At 36.4% G+C, this 19,609-nt stretch overlaps 1 protein-coding gene across 2 annotated transcripts in view; it reads left to right on the top strand.

The window, feature by feature from the left end:
- The window catches only part of ADAM9 (ADAM metallopeptidase domain 9), a 142,264-nt gene that overhangs the window by 15,523 nt on the left and 107,132 nt on the right, over nucleotides 1-19,609 (top strand). For both annotated transcript variants that reach the window (XR_008295987.1, XM_015076060.3), the window contains exons 4-5: nucleotides 12,189-12,267; nucleotides 18,978-19,054. Coding sequence is in view for 1 of the 2 variants with exons in the window: in XM_015076060.3 (XP_014931546.2) it covers nucleotides 12,189-12,267; nucleotides 18,978-19,054 (156 nt within the window). In the remaining variant the exon portion in view is untranslated. The remainder of the gene's footprint in view (nucleotides 1-12,188; nucleotides 12,268-18,977; nucleotides 19,055-19,609) is intronic.

The following is a 19,609-nucleotide window of genomic DNA, read 5'->3' as shown; positions in this document are numbered from 1 at the left end:
AGAGAGAATGTGCAAGCGGGGGAGGGGCAGAGAGAGGGGGACAAAGGATCCAAAGTGGGTTCTTTGCTGACAGGCTGACAGCAGCAAGCCCAATGTGGGGCTCAAACTCACAAACCTCGAGATCATGACCTGAGCCAAAGTCAGACACTCAACCAACTGAGCCACCCAGCTGTTCCTCACATCCCCATTTTAACCCCTTCTCTGCATTTTGGCATGTTTTCTCCTAATCCCACCTTGGTAACCTGTGTTCTTTGGCTGTCTTTTTGAAATGCCAAGTTTTTAAGCATGCTGAGTCACCCAACTTTCCTATGGCCTGTCTTCTCCCATCTTTCCCTTTTCTTACGCAGCAAAACTTCTAATATCTTTAGTGAGAGATCCTAGGAAAAAAAAAGCCACATGATAGACCCATTTACAATGAGGTATGAATGAAGGGATGCTAAGTGTTTCTGTCTAAGGAAGTGCTGCTCAAAGCCTAGTCCTGGAACCTCTCCACAGCCGCTGAGAGTTTGTCAGAGATGCCAGTTCACAGGCCTAACTCTAGAATGAACCAGAATTTTGGGAGGTGTCATAGCAATCTGTGTTTTAACAGGATTTCCTGATTTTTTTTTTGCATCCTCAAGTTTGAGTAAGACTTTTTACTAGAAGAGGATGTTCACCCAAAGGGTTTGAGTCTCCTTGGCAGAATTTCAGGCAATGTGACAGATATTTTCAGACAGACTTTCTGAAGTCTTCTACTGTATTTGATGGATGTTAACATTTATTGAACACTTTTTTTTGTGTGTGTGTGTGTTCCAGGCACTGTATTAGGTACTTTTAGGTATAGTATTTATTTAATTCTCACAAAACTCCTGAAGGATCCTGCTTGACTCCAATGTAGTGATGTCACTATGTAAAAAAAAAAAAAAAAATCTAAAAGGTCTAAATATTTTCTTCTCATCCTTCCTGTAGATGTAAATCAATTAAAATTATGTCAATAAAATAATACAGTTGACCCTGGATCAACATGGGTTTGAACTGATGGGTCAACTTACACATATAATAAATATATGTACAATACTGTAGATGTATTTTTTCCTTATGATTTTCTTAACATTTTTTGGCTTACTTTATTGTAAGAATACAGTATATAATACATACAATGTGTAAAATATGTGTTAATTGACTGCTTATGTTATCAGTAAGGCTTCCAGTCAGTGATGGCTATCAGTAGTTAAGTTTTTGGGGAGTCAAAAATTATGTGTGGATTTTTGACTGTGTGGGGTGTCAGCGCCCTGAACTCCTGTGTTGTTCAAGGATCCACTGTAGTTCCTTATTTTTTGCATAGGTTTCATCTTACAAAACATTTTCACAACCTTGATCTCATTTATCATATTGTTAATAACAACTTAATTCTTGAGCAGTGTTTGTTGTTCTCATTTTATGCATAAGAATACTAAGGTTCAGGAAGGTTACTGCCTTGCTCAGTATCACAGTTTGTAATGGTTCAAGCTGGGGCACAAATCCAGGTCATTTGACTGGAAGTCTGGTGATCCAAATATATGTGCTATGTATACTCTACATTACTATGCTTCTTGATTTGGTGGCAAATGGTACTTTTCCAGGCATTTGTTTGGGTGTCTTTGAAAGGTGGTTATCAAAGCTATGATCACTAATGAAAAAAAGTTAGGGTAGATAGCTTAGAATAAAATGGCTCAGATACATTCTCTGTAATAATGGAGAAGTTATGACATTCGATAAAAGAGTGACTATATTGTAGCAAATGCTTATTTTTTCCTTCCATTGCTTCTAGAATAGTGGTCTTAACTCTTTTTGGGTCTCCCTTGAGAATTTGGTAAAAGCCATTGAACCCTTCTTGTGGAGGAGGGTACATAGTCACTTATATGGAGTATTTGTCAGGAACTGGGGGTTGTGGGAAAGAAGAGATCACATCTTTCTCTGCCTGTGAGGAGCAAATTTAAAAATTAAATACAAGGGTAAGTTAAATGAGAGGTTACATGTTACTTTTATTATTGATAAGGGCTGGGTTGGAGGATTTAGCTTAGAATGAAAGCCCAACGGACCTACTAATTCTGAACCCTAGTATTAGGCAGATTTAGTTATTTATGTGAATGCCACATAGTGGCAAGTTTGCTTCTGGAGAAGCATAGTAGAATTCTCTCTCTCACTGGGTAGGCAGTGACTTCCAAAGAGGAAGATAAGCAGAGCAAAGCAAACTATCTTTCGGATTCACCACTAGAGGGAGACGTGTGTGTGTGTGTGTGTGTGTGTGTGTGTGTGTGTGTGTGTGTGTGCGCGCGCGTGTGTTGGGGAGAGAGAAGGGGAGACAGTGCAGTGATGAACGAATCAAAAGGACTGAAGACTCCACAGGCTACTCCCAAGTTTATTCAAGTTGCCTTTAATAAAGGTAAATGATACAGTGCATCAGGACAGAGAAAGTGCAGAGAATCAAGGGGTTTGAAAACTTTATGCAAAACCCCTCAGGGTCCTTTCTCAGTTGCACAGATGTGCTTTGTCTTCAGTTTAACAAACCTCTGAGATAGTGTGTAGCATCTATTTTCATGGGAGCCCAGGCACAGGTTTACATAAGGGATCTTTTATACTACTCTGGTCATGTAGCCCAAATCAGGCTCTGTAGCTCATTACTCTGCATGCAAACCATCAATCTCTCCGTCTCTAAACAGTACAGGGAAGCTGGTCCCGGCTGCCTCCAGGGGGAGTTTAGAACGTTAAATGGCGTATTCTAAATCACCAGCTAGCACATTGCCTCCCTGACTTGTCCATAATCCCTGGAGATAAGCGTAGAGCTGCTCCAGTTCTGCTGCAAATGACAGAGTCTTTGCTTGACCAAACTTCAGTCAGGCTGCTGACCTTCTTTCTAGGTGTATCAGTGCACTTTCTTGTAAAATCCAGTTTTGGCAAGAACCCTGCTAGGTCAGTTTGACAAGAACCACCACCCCCCTTGCCCTTGATCACTGTGGACATGTAACCAGGTTCCTCATCCTTTACCATCCCCAGGTGAGGTCTGATCACCCTGGCTTGTCTTAAGCAAGAATCTCTTAGGTTGTGTTAGCTAGAACCCCCATCACCCCTGAAGTTTCCTCTTAGTAATTTTCTATCCATTGACCCCTCTACCCTGCCCCTTGGCTATAAATTCCCACTTGTCCATGTTGTATTTGGAGTTAATTCTTATCTCTTTCCTCCACTGTGAAATCCCATTGCAGTAGTCCTTACACTCAGTGCAATGGACTTGAATAAAGTCTGCCTTACTGATGTTGTTTGAAATGGGGTTTGGGAGCCAATGGCTGAGAAAGAATTCTTGAGATTTTTTTGGTGCGAAAAGATGTTTTCATTATAGCACAGGAACAGGGCCTGTGGGCAGAAAGAGCTGCGTTATAAGTGTGAGGAGTGACTGATTATATAAGATTTTGTATGTTCTGGAGGGGATGGTAATTTTAGCATCCCGGAAATTGAGTCTATAGGTTTCTGAAAGTCTGGCTATTGATAAGATTGCTTTTTTCTTGTAAATCATTAAGACAGTTGCAAACTGATATGGATTTATGTTCTGCATGACTGTGATCTCTATCAGTTGGCCATTTGTTTTTCCCCTTCCTCTGTTCTTGGGCAGCCAGGAGTGCCTGAGGAATGTCACACATATCCACATGGTGGGGGGTTACAAGGGTGTTGGCTTATGCTTTGCCCTCAGCTTGCCTTCTGCTCTCTCATCATTACCATCTTTAACAGCGTCATTGAGGGGCACCTGGGTGGCTCAATTGGCTAAGCATTCGACTCTTGGTTTCGGCTCAGGTCATGATCTGGTGATTAGTGAGTCTGAATCCTGCATTGGGCTCCATACTGACAGTGAGGAGTTTGCTTGGGATTCTCTGTCTCCTCTCTCTGCCCCTCCTCCACTTATGCAAGAGTGCACACATGTGCGTGCTTACTCTCTCTTTCAAAATTAAACTTTTTAAAAAAAGTGTCATTGATATATTTTTTTCTTTGGCAGTCATGGTGCCATGACTTAGGTAGGGTCAGATTCATCATTGGACCCTCAGACCTCTCACCTAGGGCCCTAAGTATGTACCTATCTTTGAAGCCTTTGTCTTTATTACTGGCTAATTGATTGGGGATCCATAGGTGAATCTGACTCTTGAACGATTGCTTCAGACAAATGTCTGTTGAAGCTGGTAAGGACAGATTTTGATTTTTAAGATTTGGTTATACTCTCTGAAGCTGGGTTAAAGTCGCAAGCTTTTTTGCAAGGTACCTGCTGGGCTGGAGGTCTTCCTGGCTCCTTGTTCTGAGTGGGGAGTGGGGATTATTCCCTGACTTCCTGGGCTGGAAGACTCTTCTTCCTTACTCTCTGTGAGGTCTCTCTCTTCTCTTCTGTTGCATCCCACTTCTCCCAGGGGAATTTCTCGGTCAACTGAAACGCTTTTCTCAAACTCCTGATGACTTTCTGCTGGGCCTACTTCCTTTCTTGTTGGCATGATTTTGCTGAGGATAATTTGGAACTTCGTTGGCCATTTTGGGAAACTTGAGATCTCCCCAGATTGACTCCCAATACCTCTCCCTTCCCACTGCTGCTGCTCCTCCTTCCTCCTTTTACCACCTTCAGTCTTCTGCCCTAGTTCCTTTGACTCCTTTGAGATGTTCCTATTCAAGCCCCTGTGTTCTCCATCCCTCTGTCCACCCTTGCTGCCTTTCCCGTCCCACTTCAGCCCTTCGGCTTTCTACAGCCACTGGAATTGTAGGTGCCCTGGCCTCCACTGGGGCCTCTTAAGGGAGTCAGGTACCCCTGAGAGTGACTACCTAAGGCTCAGAAGAGAAACAAAAGTCTCTTTGGAAATAGAGCTGGATGATTTGCCCATGCATGGGCTGGAAACATCCAGACAGCACTTAGATGTCTTCTAGTCACTCATCTAAAATTTAGCTCATTGCCTTCATATTACATTATCACAACAAAAGAAAATCTTAAAAAGTCTCCACAGTTATTGGTAGGCAGGTAACCTTAACTTGGTCCATTTGCCAGAAACACAGTTTGGATGAAAAAACAAAGTGGGGATAAACCAGTGAGATTGTATTACTGTTGTACTGACTCATAGCTGAAATTTTGAAATGGAAGCTATAGGATCTCTATTTGTATCTGTCTATATATGTTTATATATATATATATATATACACACACATATAGATATGTTTATATATATATACATATATATGTTATACATATATATGTTTATATATGCATATTCTAGATATGTGGTAGTTTTCTACTTCTGGATGGTATTAACAAATTAATTCATAAAATTCCTTAATGGAGTTCTATTAAAATTGGTCTGGAGACAATGAACACTTACATAAATTAAGTTTTCTTAACATTCATAAGTATAGAAACTAACCTGTCTTTTGTTTTTTGTTTTTTAAGTTCACATGATCTGGGATGATCTTTGGTAAATAAAGCTAGCTTTAAAATTATTGCTAAACTTATTGATAAACTCTGACTACTTCAGAGTTGTCAGAGTTGCAGATACAAAGTTTTTTTCTATCTCTGTTTACTAGTCAGACAAATTTGTGTCTACTAGATGTTTAAGATTATAAACTATAAATCCAACCTAAAAACAAAATGTATAATAAAAAGGAATTGCTTGGTGTACATCAAACACAGCAGTTAGAAAAGAAAGAAGAATCATGAATAACTTTTTAGATTCTTTAGGATGTTTGCTCCTGTGATTTTTTTTTACTTACTTCATCGGTCAACAGGAAAAATAAGATGATGGATGGCTAGCTTTGTTTAGTTAATGTCTTATGAAATTTTCATGGGTAATTCAAGTATAATTATTAAGATCAAGTAAATTAAATAGATATGAATGGAATAAAAGATTATAAATGAACTTTTCATTGATCATTCTGTTTTGTGATAGTTCTCCTTAAGAATAGTTTCAAAACCTTTTTCATAACTTTAAACATTAAGGCTATACTAAGTTAAAGATGGATATTTATTGACCATCTAGATCATTTCCAAATTAGAGAAATATTGAGACATTAATTGCTGAACATTAATTTTATTTTACTTTTGGTATCTCATTTTTAATATGGTATAGAAAAGCTGAATATATTTAGGTCTATAAGTAAGTGTGATAAAGTTGTACTATGAAAAAGACATGTCTATAGAAATGATATATTCTTAAACTTGCTATATTATGATAGTATGTTGAGTATGTGATAGTGTGTGAGTTTGCAATTGTCTGCTTCCTACTTTTCGCTGAAAATTTGGGTTTCAGATGGTTAAAAATATAATCAATATATGTAAATGAAACTACTAGGAATAGTAATAGTAAAGAAAAACTGTATTCAGGGAAAGTAAGATGTATTTTTGGTGAGGAAAGTTATGAAGGACGCGTTTTTGTTAAGGGAAGAAGAGAGTAATTTTACTGGAAAGTAGAATGGACTGGTTGTTCCAGAATGAGAAAGAAGAAAAGAGTAGGAGAAAAACTGAATGGATATAAGAAAAAAATTTTGTAAGATTTGTGGAAAAGGAACCTTAGAAAAGGAATCTTTCTTTTTCTGGTCAAAGTTGGCCAAGATTGGATAGATTTATTTGTATTTATTATTAAACAAAATTGTTTTTAATTAAAAAAATTTGCCTTTGTACTAATAGTACATTGATGTAAAACTATTATTTGATTTTCTCTCAGTGTTAAAACAGCAAAGTTTCTTTTGGTTTGCTCGTAATAAGAAGTTGTAAAAAAAAGTTGGTTTTCTTTACCTTGTAAGTAATATGCCTGGGAAAACAAGATTTTGTGTTTTAAAATAATTTCTTGTGCTTCATATTATGTTGATCAGTTCTTTGACTATTGAAGAAAACCAGGTCTTCTTAATTGTAAGAGGCTAAGAAGTTTTACAACCATGTAACTTTCTGTGTTTGCCTTTGATATCTTTTAATTGTGATTTTGGTTAAGTGGATGACTAAGGATTGTTTTACAGTGACTGTGATCTTCTTTAGTCAAGTGATCAAACCTTCTGACATGACAACTTCTCCATATCAGATTCTAAGTGAAGTCTTTTTGACCTTAGACTAACTTTGAGATTTCCTAGATGACCCTTGGAAAATCTCATGGGTTTTGTCTCTTATAAAAAGAGAGATGTATAACTAATTACGTGTATTTGATATGTTAAATTACATGGGAAGCATTGTCAAATAAGTGATGATAAGCCTTAGGTTACATGTGTGTGGATATGTTACTGTTACAGGTTATTTCAGAAATTGTATGATATTCATAGAAATTTATCAATACTGTCATTGTTGAATTATTACCTTAAATTGCTGTATGTCACAGAAATAACGAAATGTCCTTGTCAATAGCATTATAATGAAATCTTGTCAGATCTTTAACCACAAGTATTTTAGGTGTTTTGTCACAGACAGTTACTGTGATTCTTCTCTGAAAGCATTATAATTAGCTACAGGTTGGAATGCTCCTTGATGGCATCACTTAAAAACTTTCAGACCTTGCCATTGGATTGAGTAAGAATGTCAGAACTAATGAAGAAACTGATGGATTCATAAAAACTGCTAACACAAGATTAAGTAGAACAAGACTTAATTACGTGGGCCTGAATGAACTGATGAGGATTATTATAATTTTTTTATGACTTTTTGTTGAAACATTCCTGGTTCTTTAATGTTTTGTTTCCCAAATTTAAGGAAAACTTTTTTTAAATTTCTAAAATTTTTATTTTTTTAATTTAAATCCAAGTAGTTAACATATAATGTAATAATGATTTCAGGAGTAAAATTTAATGATTCATCACCTATACGTAACACCCAGTGCTCATCCCAACAAGTGTCCTCCTTAATGCCCCTCACCCATTTAGCCTATCCCCCCACCCAACACTCTGCCAGCAACCCTCAGTTTGTTCTCTGTATTTAAGAGTCTCTTATAGTTTGTCCCGCTCTCTGTTTTTATGTTATTTCTGCTTCCCTTCCCTTAAGTTCATCTGTTTTGTTTCTTAAATTCCACATATGAGTGAAATCATATGATATTTGTCTTTCTCTGGCTAATTTCACTTAGCATAATACACTCTAGTTCCATCCATGTGTTACAAATGGCAAGATTTCATTCTTTTTGATTACCGCGTAGTAGTCCATCACGTTTTCTTTATCCATTCATCTGTCAGTGGACATTTGGGCTCTTTCCATAATTTGGCTATTGTCGATAGTGCTGCTGTAAACATTGGGATGCATGTGCCCCTTCGAATCAGCACTCCTTAATCCTTTGGATAAATACCTAGTAGTATAATTACTGGGTTTTAGGGTAGTCTATTTTTTTTTTTTTATTAGTTAAGAATTTTTTTTTTCATTTTATTCATTTTTGATAGAGGGACAGACAGAGACAGAGGACAAGTGGGGGAGAGGCAGAGAGAGAGAGAGGGAGACATAGAATCCAAAGCAGGCTTCAGGCTCTGAGCTGTCAGCACAGAGCCTGACATGGGGCTTGAACTCACAAACCATGAGATCATGACCTTAGCTGAAGTTGGATGCTTAACTGACTGAGCTACCCAGGCGCCCGTAGGGTAGTTCTATTTTTAATATTTTTAGGAACCTCCATACTGTTTTCCAGAGTGGCTGCACCAGTTTGCATTCCCATCAGCAGCGCAAAAGGGTTCCTCTTGCTCAACATCCTCACCAACATCTGTTGTTGCTTGAGTTGCTCATTTTAGCCATTCTGACAGGTGTGAGGTGGTATCTCATTGTGGTTTTGATTTGTATTTCCCTGATGATGAGTGATGTTGAGCATCTTTTCATGTGTCCATTAGCCATCTGGATGTCTTCTTTGGAAAAGACATGTCTTTTGCCCATTTCTTCCCTGGATTTTTGTTTTTGGGTATTGAGTTTGGTAAGTTCTTTATAGATTTTGGATACTAACCCTTTATCTGATATTTCATTGGCAAATATCTTCTCCTCTTCTGTTGGCTGCCTTTTAGTTTTGCTGACTCTTTCCTTCTCTGTGAAGAAGCTTTATATCTTGATGAGGTCTCAATAGTTCCTTTTGCTTTTGTTTCCCTTGCCTCTGGAGACATGTGAGGTAGGAAGCTACTGCAGCCAAGGTCAAAAAGGTTGTTTCCTGTTTTCTCCTCTAGGATTTTGATGGTTTCCTGTCTTACGTTTAGGTCTTTCATCCATTTTGAGTTTATTTTTTGTATATGGTGTAAGAAAGTGGTCCAGGTTCATTTTGTATTTCACTGTCCAGTGTTCCCAACACCATTTGCTGAAGAGACTGTCTTTTTTCCATTGGATATACTTTCCTGCTTTGTCAAAGATTAGTTAGCCATACATTTGTGGATCTATTTCTGGGTTCTGTATTGTGTTCCATTGATCTATGTGTCTGTTCTTATGTCAGTACCATATTGTCTTGATGGTTCCAGCTTTGTAATACAGCTTGAAGTCCAGAATTTTGTGATACATCCAGCTTTGGTTTTCTTTTTCAGGATTGCCTTGGCTATTTGGGGTCTTTTCTGGTTCCATACAAATTTTAGGATTGTTTGCTCTGCTAGCTCTGTGAGGAATGCTGGTGTTATTTTGATAGGGATTGCAGGAAACCTTTTTCTTTTTGTATATGGAATTGAACCATTGATCTTTTCTCCCTATCCAAGACCTCCAGAAATTAGAAGTTTTTAGAGAGTATCCTTATTTTCATGGCAGTATGGTTTTTTGTGGAAGTTCAGTGAGAATCTGTGAGGATCCAATTGGAAACCTTAGTTGTATTATCAAGGTTTTTGACTGGAATGTCATATTTGAGAATGATATGCATCAAATCAGGTATGATCAGACAGCATTAAGGAGCTACGGTTGACTTTAAGGAGCCAATTTTATACCTTCCCGTCACCCCACACACCTTGGTAAAACCAGCCTGTACCTGGCCTCTTGCAGGGTTTCCTGCCTTACAGTTGAGTAAGGAAGGTCATTTCTGGCAGGTCCAGGAACCTCTGGGTATTTTGAAAACCTTGAGAAGAGAGGAATTCTCCATACCTCTAGGCACTGCAGGCAAAATCTGATGGCTTCTAAGGCTTGAGAGACTTTTATTTATTTTTTTATTTGAAAAAATGTTTATTTTTATTTTATTTATTTGAGAGAGAGAGAGAGAACGAGAGAACGGCAGAGAGAGAGAGAGAGAGAACGGCAGAGAGAGAGGGAGACAGAGGATCCAAAGTGGGCTCTGTGCTGTCAGCAGAGAGCCCTATGTGGGGCTTGAGCTCAGGAATGTGAGATCTCGGCCTCAGCAGAAGTCAGACGTTTAACTGACTGAGCTGCTTAGATGCCCCATCCTGGGAGGCTTTTAGAAGTCCCATCTGAGATTCCTTATGAAATGTTCCAGGAAATGAAACTCAAACAAGGACCTGTGTGGCCAATCACTGTTTTTGCTGCACTTATGTAAATAATCAGGGCAGGTTTAATGAGACTTGACTTACTTGGCAAACAGATTAGTCTTACTTTGATTATCTTTGACAGAAATGAGGGTGACTGTAGAGAGAATATTTTTGTTTGTTTCAGTAGAAAACTCCAATGTACCCTTGCCAGTTCCATCTTGCACATTTTGCCTTTTTTTTTTTTACCAAATCTGAAATCTTCTGGTTTCCTCCAATATCTGGCTACCACTCTCCAAATTAACATTTCTAGTTTTTCTCCCTTCTGAGTTGGAATCATTGAGAGTTAAAACTGCCCTTTTCCTGAAGCTCTACAAGCAGAAGCTGAACAAATTGATATAAATTTCAAAAAAAAAAAATTACCACAACAGTTCACATATGGGCAACCTTCCTGTCTCTTCTGGTATGGACCATTCAAAAAGTTCACCAGAACGCCTGATGCCATCACCGGGTACATTCAGATTGCCAACCAGGAAGATTTGTCGGATGGACAGTGCCATCCTCTACCATCTAAACATGCTTCGAGAATTTCAAATCTGAAAACCTTGACTGCTGCCCACTGGATTCAGAAACTGAGTTTATTTGTCTTTATTTTCATAGCAACCGTCCTCATTAAATGCCTGACTGCTAGCACCATCCAGCAAATGTCCTTTACTACCAAGTTCCAATAGATGATTCAGCTGGTCCTTAATGAACAAAAGGATTCCAGATTCTGTGTGGATTTATATTGTTCAGAGGAAAGAAGGATGTCTCTTTTTTTCTTGAACAAGAGTGGAGACTGACAAACATTCTTTGCTTGACTAAACCTTAGGCGGTTGAACCTTTTCCTAAGTACATCATCCATGCACTTCCTTATAAAATCTGGTTTTAGCAAGAACCTCCTGGTTTCTGATCCCTCTGGACGTGTGATCAGGTTCCTCATCCTTTACCACCCCCCAGGTGATTTCCTATCACCCTGGCCTATCTTCAGCGAGAATCTGTTAGGTTAGTTTAGCCAGACCACCCCTCACCACTGATATTTTCAGCTAGTAATTTCCTATCCACTGACCTCTGCCCCTTGGGTATACATTCCCACTTGCCCATGCTGTATTTGTAGTTGATCCTTTATCTCTCATTGCAGTGGTTCTTATACTTATCACAGTGGAGCTGAATAAAGTCTGCCTTACCATTTTTAACAAGTGTCACTGAACAGTTGTTTTCTTTAACGAAGATAACCCTGTCTTTACACATATGGTTTACAATACTGAGCTCCCTTAACATGCAAGGGAGTTCAGCAATCAACAGTAATTGTTTCCTCCAACTGACACTGATTTTGCCTCTCTACTTAGAAGGTTAAAGCAGTGAGTGCTTCTCGTTTATATAGGACTTTTAGGAAAGAGTAAAAGCACTTATTTTTCTTTTAAGAAACATGATGAGTACATCATCTAGAAATATGATAAGTACATAACCTTATTTATACTTTTCCTATGAGATGTATCAGAAAAATTTAAAGACATTACTTTTATTTTTTGCAGCCAACATTTTATGACCACTAGAACACATAGGCAGCCTAGCATTCTTTATGAGGAAGCAACGCACATGATTTCAGATTTGAGTCTATTTATGACCTTTTTGTTTTATAATAGCTTTCCCTTGAAATAATAATTTGTCAGGTGAAAGTTTTTGTTCCTGTTTATATGTTTTAGGAATATTGCCTTATGAGTTGTTTCTTAGTTGTATGTAGGTAAAATAATTTTAAGTGATATGTTTTATTCCTCTTCCAGAGACCTTTTGCCCCAAGATTTTGTAGTTTATACCTACAACAAGGAAGGGGTTCTGATCTCTGATCATCCCGATGTACAGGTAACATTTTCCTCTTGATCTTATATTGGAATTTAACATAATTATAATTTTACAATTAGTTCTATTCAGGTACAGAAGACTATGTATACATTGCACAGTCACCCAGGGCCGCTTGTCCTGGGAAGGGGGTGTGTGGTGGGTGTATTTACATGGACTGGAGCGCACTTTACAGTTCTCCAGGTCCTCAAGTTGTCAAATGTTTTTTTTTTTAAAGTTCAAGAAATAATCTTCTATTTATGGTAATCCTTACTCCTTATGAATGTTTGCTAGATTTTAAAATCTAAAAAATTGTTTTTGCTGGAAGTTAATCTCCCTGAAAGCATCTCTTACTTATTAAGACATTTGATTTGCCATTAGTACTTAGTAAAGAACAAACACTTGCATGCTGTTATATGTTGTAATTTTTTACCAAAAACAGTTCTTTTCTAAAGAAATGTGGTCTTCTTTGCATCAGAGAACAGTATTTCTGAAGACAGAACTGGCCAGGAATACTCAAAATAATTGGTAGTTGCTGAATTTGGCCTTATGCATTATTAAATTAGAGCATAAACATTTTTTGTGTCTTTTGGGAAGAGCATTTTGCAGTCCTTTTTGGCAGTTAGCTATTCTGTATTTCTTTCTTTTGCATGAGTGTCCATGGAAGTCTTTGTTCCCATTAAACATGTGTTATTTTCCTGCAAGCTCTGTAATGTTTGGCTGGGTTGAATTGTTTATGTCAGTTACGTACTTTTGCAGTGCACTTCAAATAAATAGAAGGCAAACCCTTGTTTTAGATTAATTTCACACTGCTTGGATGTAATCCTGGCTCTTTTTTGTTGTTGTTGTTGTTGTTGTTGCTGGCTCTGTCATTTATTTGTTGGTCAAGTTACTTTGAGTTGTTTGTACCTTATTTTCTTCACCTTAAAATGGGAATGATAATTACAACTTCATGGAGTTACTGGAAAGCTTAAATGAGTTAATACTTTTTAAAAAATTGAAGTGTAGTTGACTTACAATATTGTATTTGTTTCACTATATAACATAGTGATTCAAAGTTTATATACGTTATGAAATGACCACCACGACAAGCCTAGCTCCCATTTGTCACCATACAAAGTTGTTACATATTGTTAATTATAATCCTTATGCTGTACATTGTGTCTCCATTAAATGAGTTAATACCTGTAAGATACTCAGAACAGATAGTCTGACCATTATTAACTCAATAAATATTATTTGTTATTATTGAAAATATAAATGCTTAAAACTGCTAAAAATAGATTTCAGTCAATAGAAATTGATGCAACTGTTATCTGAAAGTATTATTATGGAATTGTGCTTTCTTGGGTGATTGAAAAATACAAATTAAGACAGATGAAGTCTTTTTCTTATTTCTTGGTTTTTAGTATTGTTTAGATAAATGAAAGTATGTAGATTTGAGATACCAATTAAAACCTTGGTACTGGGAATTTTTGGCCTATGGCTAGATTGTCAGATATTATAATGACATTACTTTTGTTTATAAAATGCAATGAAATTACACTGAGTAAACATGAATGCTTTCCCTTATGAGTGTTATTACCTGGTTTTTATCATCCGTGTCTTTCACAAAGGCCATTTTTCACAAAGAAACTAAGTTTTAATAACCACTTTATTCAAGTTTCTGTGTGAAATAAAATTCCAGATTACCATGTGTTAGAACTTTGGGGTACCTTTCAAATGTATTAGCAAGTGTCTTAAGACACTTCTAAAGTTAACTTCTTTAATTAATTAATACTCTTTGTTCCATATGAAAGGTATATTGACTGCCCAAGGCTTGTGGGCTGTGGCTAGGTTGTTTTTTTTTTTTTTTTAGGTGGCTCTATAATAGTTCTGTGTATTTCTCCTCTCCCTAGTTGAGTGCTTTGCTTATAGTTTGTGTATTTCCAAAACTGTGACATTTGCACCTTTACTGTAATCATGCAGTTTAACTAGATGTTTTGTAAACTTATGAAATAAGATTTTTTAAAGTACATTGAAGCCTTTGGAAAGATTTATTAATAAAACCCAGTTATTTAAAAAATACTGTCAAGTTGGCAGATTAAGCAACCAAGTGATGGATTTCAGTCATGTCAAATAAGAGAGCTTCTATTGTAATTGAAACTAGAAACATTTAATTAAAAAAATTTTCTTTTTAACGTTTATTTATTTTTGAGAGACAGAGAGAGACAGAGCATGAGTGGGGGAGGAGAGAGGGAGACACAGAATCTGAAGCAGACTCCACAAAGCCTGACGTAGGGCTCAAATTCATGAACCTTAAGATCATGACCTGAGCCGAAGTAGGACACTTAACCGACTGAGCTACCCAGGTGCCCCTAGAAACATTTAATTTTAGAGTGCCATGAGTTACAAGTATTATTACCTCATAGATGCTACGGCATTAGTAATAGTAGAAGGTATTTAGTTTTCTGTGGTGAGAAGAAGACAATATCAAAGCTAGACTTTAACATAAAGCACTAGAAAGAAAAACATTAGTGGTTGTGAATTGCCCCACAATAGAAAAAGTTGTAAAGTGTTGAAATTCAGCCTGTATTTTTAGTGTAAATTGTTTAATTTTTTTTTTTTAATTCTCACCACTTCAGACTTATAGGAAAAGTTGCATGAATAATATAAAACATTCATGCGTCCCATTCACCCAGATTCCCCAAATGTTAACATTTTACTGCATTTGCTTTATCCTTTCTTTCTTCTCTATTTTTTTTCTGGAAGTTTTAAAGAGTATATTGCAAACATGGTATCACTTTACCCTTAAACACTTCATTGTTAATTCCCTAAAAACAAGGAGTTCTTTTATTTAATCAAGTACAGTTCTCAAAATTAGGAAGTTAACATTGAAGTGATGCTGTTTTCTAATATACAGACCTTAATGATTTTTCTTTTTGTTTTTTGTTTTTGGTCCATCATCCCAATAATATACTTTATAGCAAAAGACAATCCATGTTATTGTGCTGCATTCAGTGGTCATGTCTCTGTAGTCGCCTTTAATCTGGAAATCCTTTGTCTTCCCTTGTATTTCATGACAATAGCATTTTTGAGAAGTATAGGCCAACTTTTGTAAACATCCTGCCATTTGAGATTGACGTTTGCTCGTGATCAGAGTCAGGTTATGTACTTTTGGCAGGAATACCACCAAAGTGATACCGAATGGTCCTCAGTGTATCCTGTCAGGAAGCAGGGGCTGCATTTGTGCTGTTCCTGATGGTATTAATATTGATCATTTAGTTAAGGAATTGCCTGCCAGGTTTCTCTTCTATAAAGTTACTGTTTTTGCCTTTTTAATTAATATTATGGTTAGACATTTTGAGACTAATATAAATATCCTGTTACTTCTCAAATTTTTACCCACTAGTGTTAGTATGTAGTAGTTGTCTGAATTAATGGTTATGATGGTTGTTAAAATGGTGATTTCTTAATTTCATTAGTGCTTCTGTATGAATTAGTGCTTTCTGTAAGGAAAAGATGTCCCTTCCCATTTATTTATATCAGTGCAGACTCATGGATTCTTACTTTTTCATGAGTGAGATTGAAAATCTGCATGTATGTGAGGGCATTTTTATGTTCTTTTGTGAATTGTCTGTGTATGTCTTTTGCCCAATTTTCCACTGGGTTTTCTTTTGTTGTTGTCCCTCTAAGATTTTGTTTTTTAAATTGCGGTATAATTGACATACATTTTACTGCCTCAGTTTCAGGTGTACAACATAATGATTTGATATTTGTATATATTGTGAAATGATCACCACTGTAAGTCTTGTTAATATCTGTTACCATAATAGTTAAAAATTTTTTGTGTTTGTAGTGAGAACTTTTTAAGATTTATTCCCTTAGCAACTTTCAATTATACAATACAGCATTATTAACTGTAGTCACTATGCTGTCTTTAATCTAATTTTGAGTTAATTTTTATGTATGGTGTAAGATAGTGGTCTGGTTTCATTCTTTTGTATGTAGCTCTCCAGTTTTCCCAGGACCATTTATTTTTTTTATTTTTATTAAAAAATTTTTTATTTTTATTTTATTTTATTTTATTTTTTATTTTATTTTATTTTTAACATTTATTTATTATTGAGAAACAGAGAGAGACAGAACATGAGCATGGGAGGGGCAAAGAGATGGGGAGACAGAATCTGAAACAGACTCTAGGCTCTGAGCTGTCAGCACAGAGTCCGATGTGGGCTCAAACTCAAAAACTGTGAGACTATGACCTCAGCTGAAGTCGTGATGGTCTTCACGACTTAACCAACTGAGCCACCAAGGTGCTCCTCTGAAGGACCATTTATTGAAGAGATTGGTATATTCTTGGCTCCCTTGTCAGAAATTAATTGATCATATATGTATGGGTTTATTTCTGGGCTCTCTGTTCCATTGATCTGTGTGTCTGTTTTTATGCCAACACCATACTGTTTTGATTCCTATAGCTTTGTAATATAGTTTGAAATTAGGGAGCATGATGCTTCTAGCTTTGTTCTTCTTTCTCAAGAAGAGGAAGGAGTGTCTTTATTCTATTTGGTGTTTTTTTGTGGTCCCAGACAAATCTTAGGATTATTTGTTTCATTTCTGTAAAAAATGCCATTGGAATTTTGATAAGAATTGCATTGAATCTGTAAGATTGTTTTGAGTAGTTTGGACATTTTGACAATATTAATTCTTCCAATCTGTGGTCATGGATTATCTTTCTGTTTATTTGTATCTTCAATTTCTTTCATTAATATCTTACCATTTTCTGTGTACAGGACCTTCCTCCTTAATTAAATTTGTATCTAGGTACTTTATTCTTTTTGATGGATATGGGATCGTTTTCTTAATTTTTCCTTCTGCTAGTTCATTATCAGTGGATAGAACCACAACAGATTTCTTTATATTGATTTTGTTTCCTGCAACTTTACTGAAATCATTTATTAGTTCTAACAGTTTTTTGGTGGGGACCTTAGGGTTTTCTATATATAATATCATGTCATGTGCAAATAGTGACAGGTTTACTTCTTCCTCTCTTCTGTTGGGTTTTTAATCTTTCCTCTTTGATATTTAAGAGTTCTTTATAGCTACTGTATCTCTGATACAAGTTACAAATATTTTTTCCCAGTGTGTGTATTGTGTTTTGACTTTGTTTTTTGGTGTTTCTTGCCATATAGAAGCTTGAAAAACTTTTTATGTAGTAAAAATTATCAGTTTTTTCTTTTATTGCGTCTATATTTCAAGTAATAGCCTTTCTCTATATCCAAGTTAGAGAAGAATTCACTCATGTTTTCTTTTGGTTTTTATATATGATTTTATTTTTAATGTTCAGACTCTTGATTCATTAAGATTTTATTCCTATGCATGGTGTGAGGTACCGATCTCATTTTATCCTTTTATAAATGTCTAAGTAGACTGAGCACCATTTACTTAAAGGTGCATCCTTGCCGCATTGATTTGAGATGCCACTTTTATCACAGAAAGTTCCATGTGTACTTGGTCTATTTCAAGTCCCCAAATTCTGTTCCACTGGTTGTTATCCCAATGCACCACCAGTACTGTACTGTTTTTTTTTTTTTAATTTTTTTTGACGTTTATTTTTGAGAGAGAGAGAGAGCCGGGGAGGGGCAGAGAGAGAGGGAGACACAGAATTTGAAGCAGGCTCCAGGCTCTGAGCTGTCAGCACGGAGCCCAATGCAGGGCTTGAACTCACGAGCCGTGAGATCATGACCTGAGCCGAAGTCTGACGTTCAGTCGACTGAGCCACTCAGGCGCCCCTGTACTGTTTTAAATATTAAGGCCTTGTGATACATCTTAATGTTGCCTAACAACCACCTCCCCCACCCACCTTAGCTTTTTTTTTTTTTTTATGTGCTTTGAAATTGTTTTAAAGAGGACAAGATCTCATCATGCAGTAAAAAAATCTGATATTAGTAAGTGATATTATGCTTGTGTTTCCACTGGCCAATTTCTTCCTCAAAATTAACGATAAAGGCTTTTTAGTTTTTTTTTAAGATGGCTAAATGTAAAACTAATAATAATATAACCAATATATAGTTAAGAAGAAAAAATCATCTGGTCAAAATTACTTTTTTACCACATACTGATTTTTTTCCTGCCTTGGCATCATTGGCTTGTCACAAGGTCCCCTTCTGTATTAGGTGTCAGGTGGCTGCTATTGCTTCTTGGATTGACTCTGATCTAAAATGTTAAATATGATATGGGGCACCTGGGTGGCTCAGTCGGTTAAGTGTCTGACTTCAGCTCAGGTCATGATCTTGTAGTTTGTGAGTTCGAGCCTCGCATCAGGCTCTGTGCTGACAGCTCTGAGCTTGGAGCCTGCTTTGGATTCTGTGTGTCTCTGTCTCAGCCCCTCCCCTGCTCATACTCTCTCTCTCTCTCTCTCTCTCTCTCTCTCTGTCTCTCTCAAAAATAAGCATTAAAAAAAATGTTAAACATGATATAATGGTGTCTTGTTCTGCTTCTAGGCTTAATGGTTATTGGGATAGAGCTCTTTGTGCTTAGTATCCTCTGGAAATCTGCCTAAATATTTGTATCCTTGTATAGGAGGGCAGTAGATAATCTGAAGATAATCCGAAGAACGCCATGTAATAAGATGCCAGTGATATGAACAAAATTGTTAGTTTACTGACCTGAAATAATTTTATTAGCTCTGTAATTTCTGTGATGATTTTAGCAATGTAACAGTATTCGAAGATAATACAGTTTTTATCATTTAGAATCATTGTCATTATCGGGGCTATGTGGAGGGAGTTTATAATTCATCCATTGCTCTGAGCGACTGTTTTGGACTCAGGTAAGGAATTTTCTTTATCATTTTTTTCCTTCTATTTCTTACCCCTTTCCCTATCTCTGTTTCCAAATCAAGTCATTTGGGGGAATTAACAATATTAGATTTACTTTGGTATTGCTGAAGGTCTTTAGAGCTATGTATCAGATATCATTCTTGGCATGTTTATTTAAGAAAATATTACAGTGGTGAGTTTCAATATCCAAAGAGAAAATTTCGTTGTTTTGAGATTGCTAAGTAATTTTTGCTATTAAAAAAACATACTTTAAGTCTGTGTAGTACTTTATGTTTACACAATTTTCACCTATATTTCATTTAAGTCTCACAATGCCTGTGAAAAGGGGCTCATTATCTCCATATTTAGGTGATTAAGCAAACTGGGATTTAGAGAAATTGTACCACATATGAAGTAAAGTGATAATAATATTAAAATTACATTTGTTGAGGGCCTGGCAATATGATGCTGTGCTGTTTGGTTGATTACGTGATTGATTGAACTAATATTACTTTTAATTCTCAAACCAGCTGTATAAATGGCTATAATTATCTCCATTTAAGTAA

Source organism: Acinonyx jubatus, chromosome B1, assembly GCF_027475565.1.
Source record: "Acinonyx jubatus isolate Ajub_Pintada_27869175 chromosome B1, VMU_Ajub_asm_v1.0, whole genome shotgun sequence".
NCBI classification, from domain to species: domain Eukaryota; kingdom Metazoa; phylum Chordata; class Mammalia; order Carnivora; family Felidae; genus Acinonyx; species Acinonyx jubatus.
Note: the sequence above shows the minus strand (reverse complement) of the source record. Positions and strands in the feature narration are given on the sequence as shown.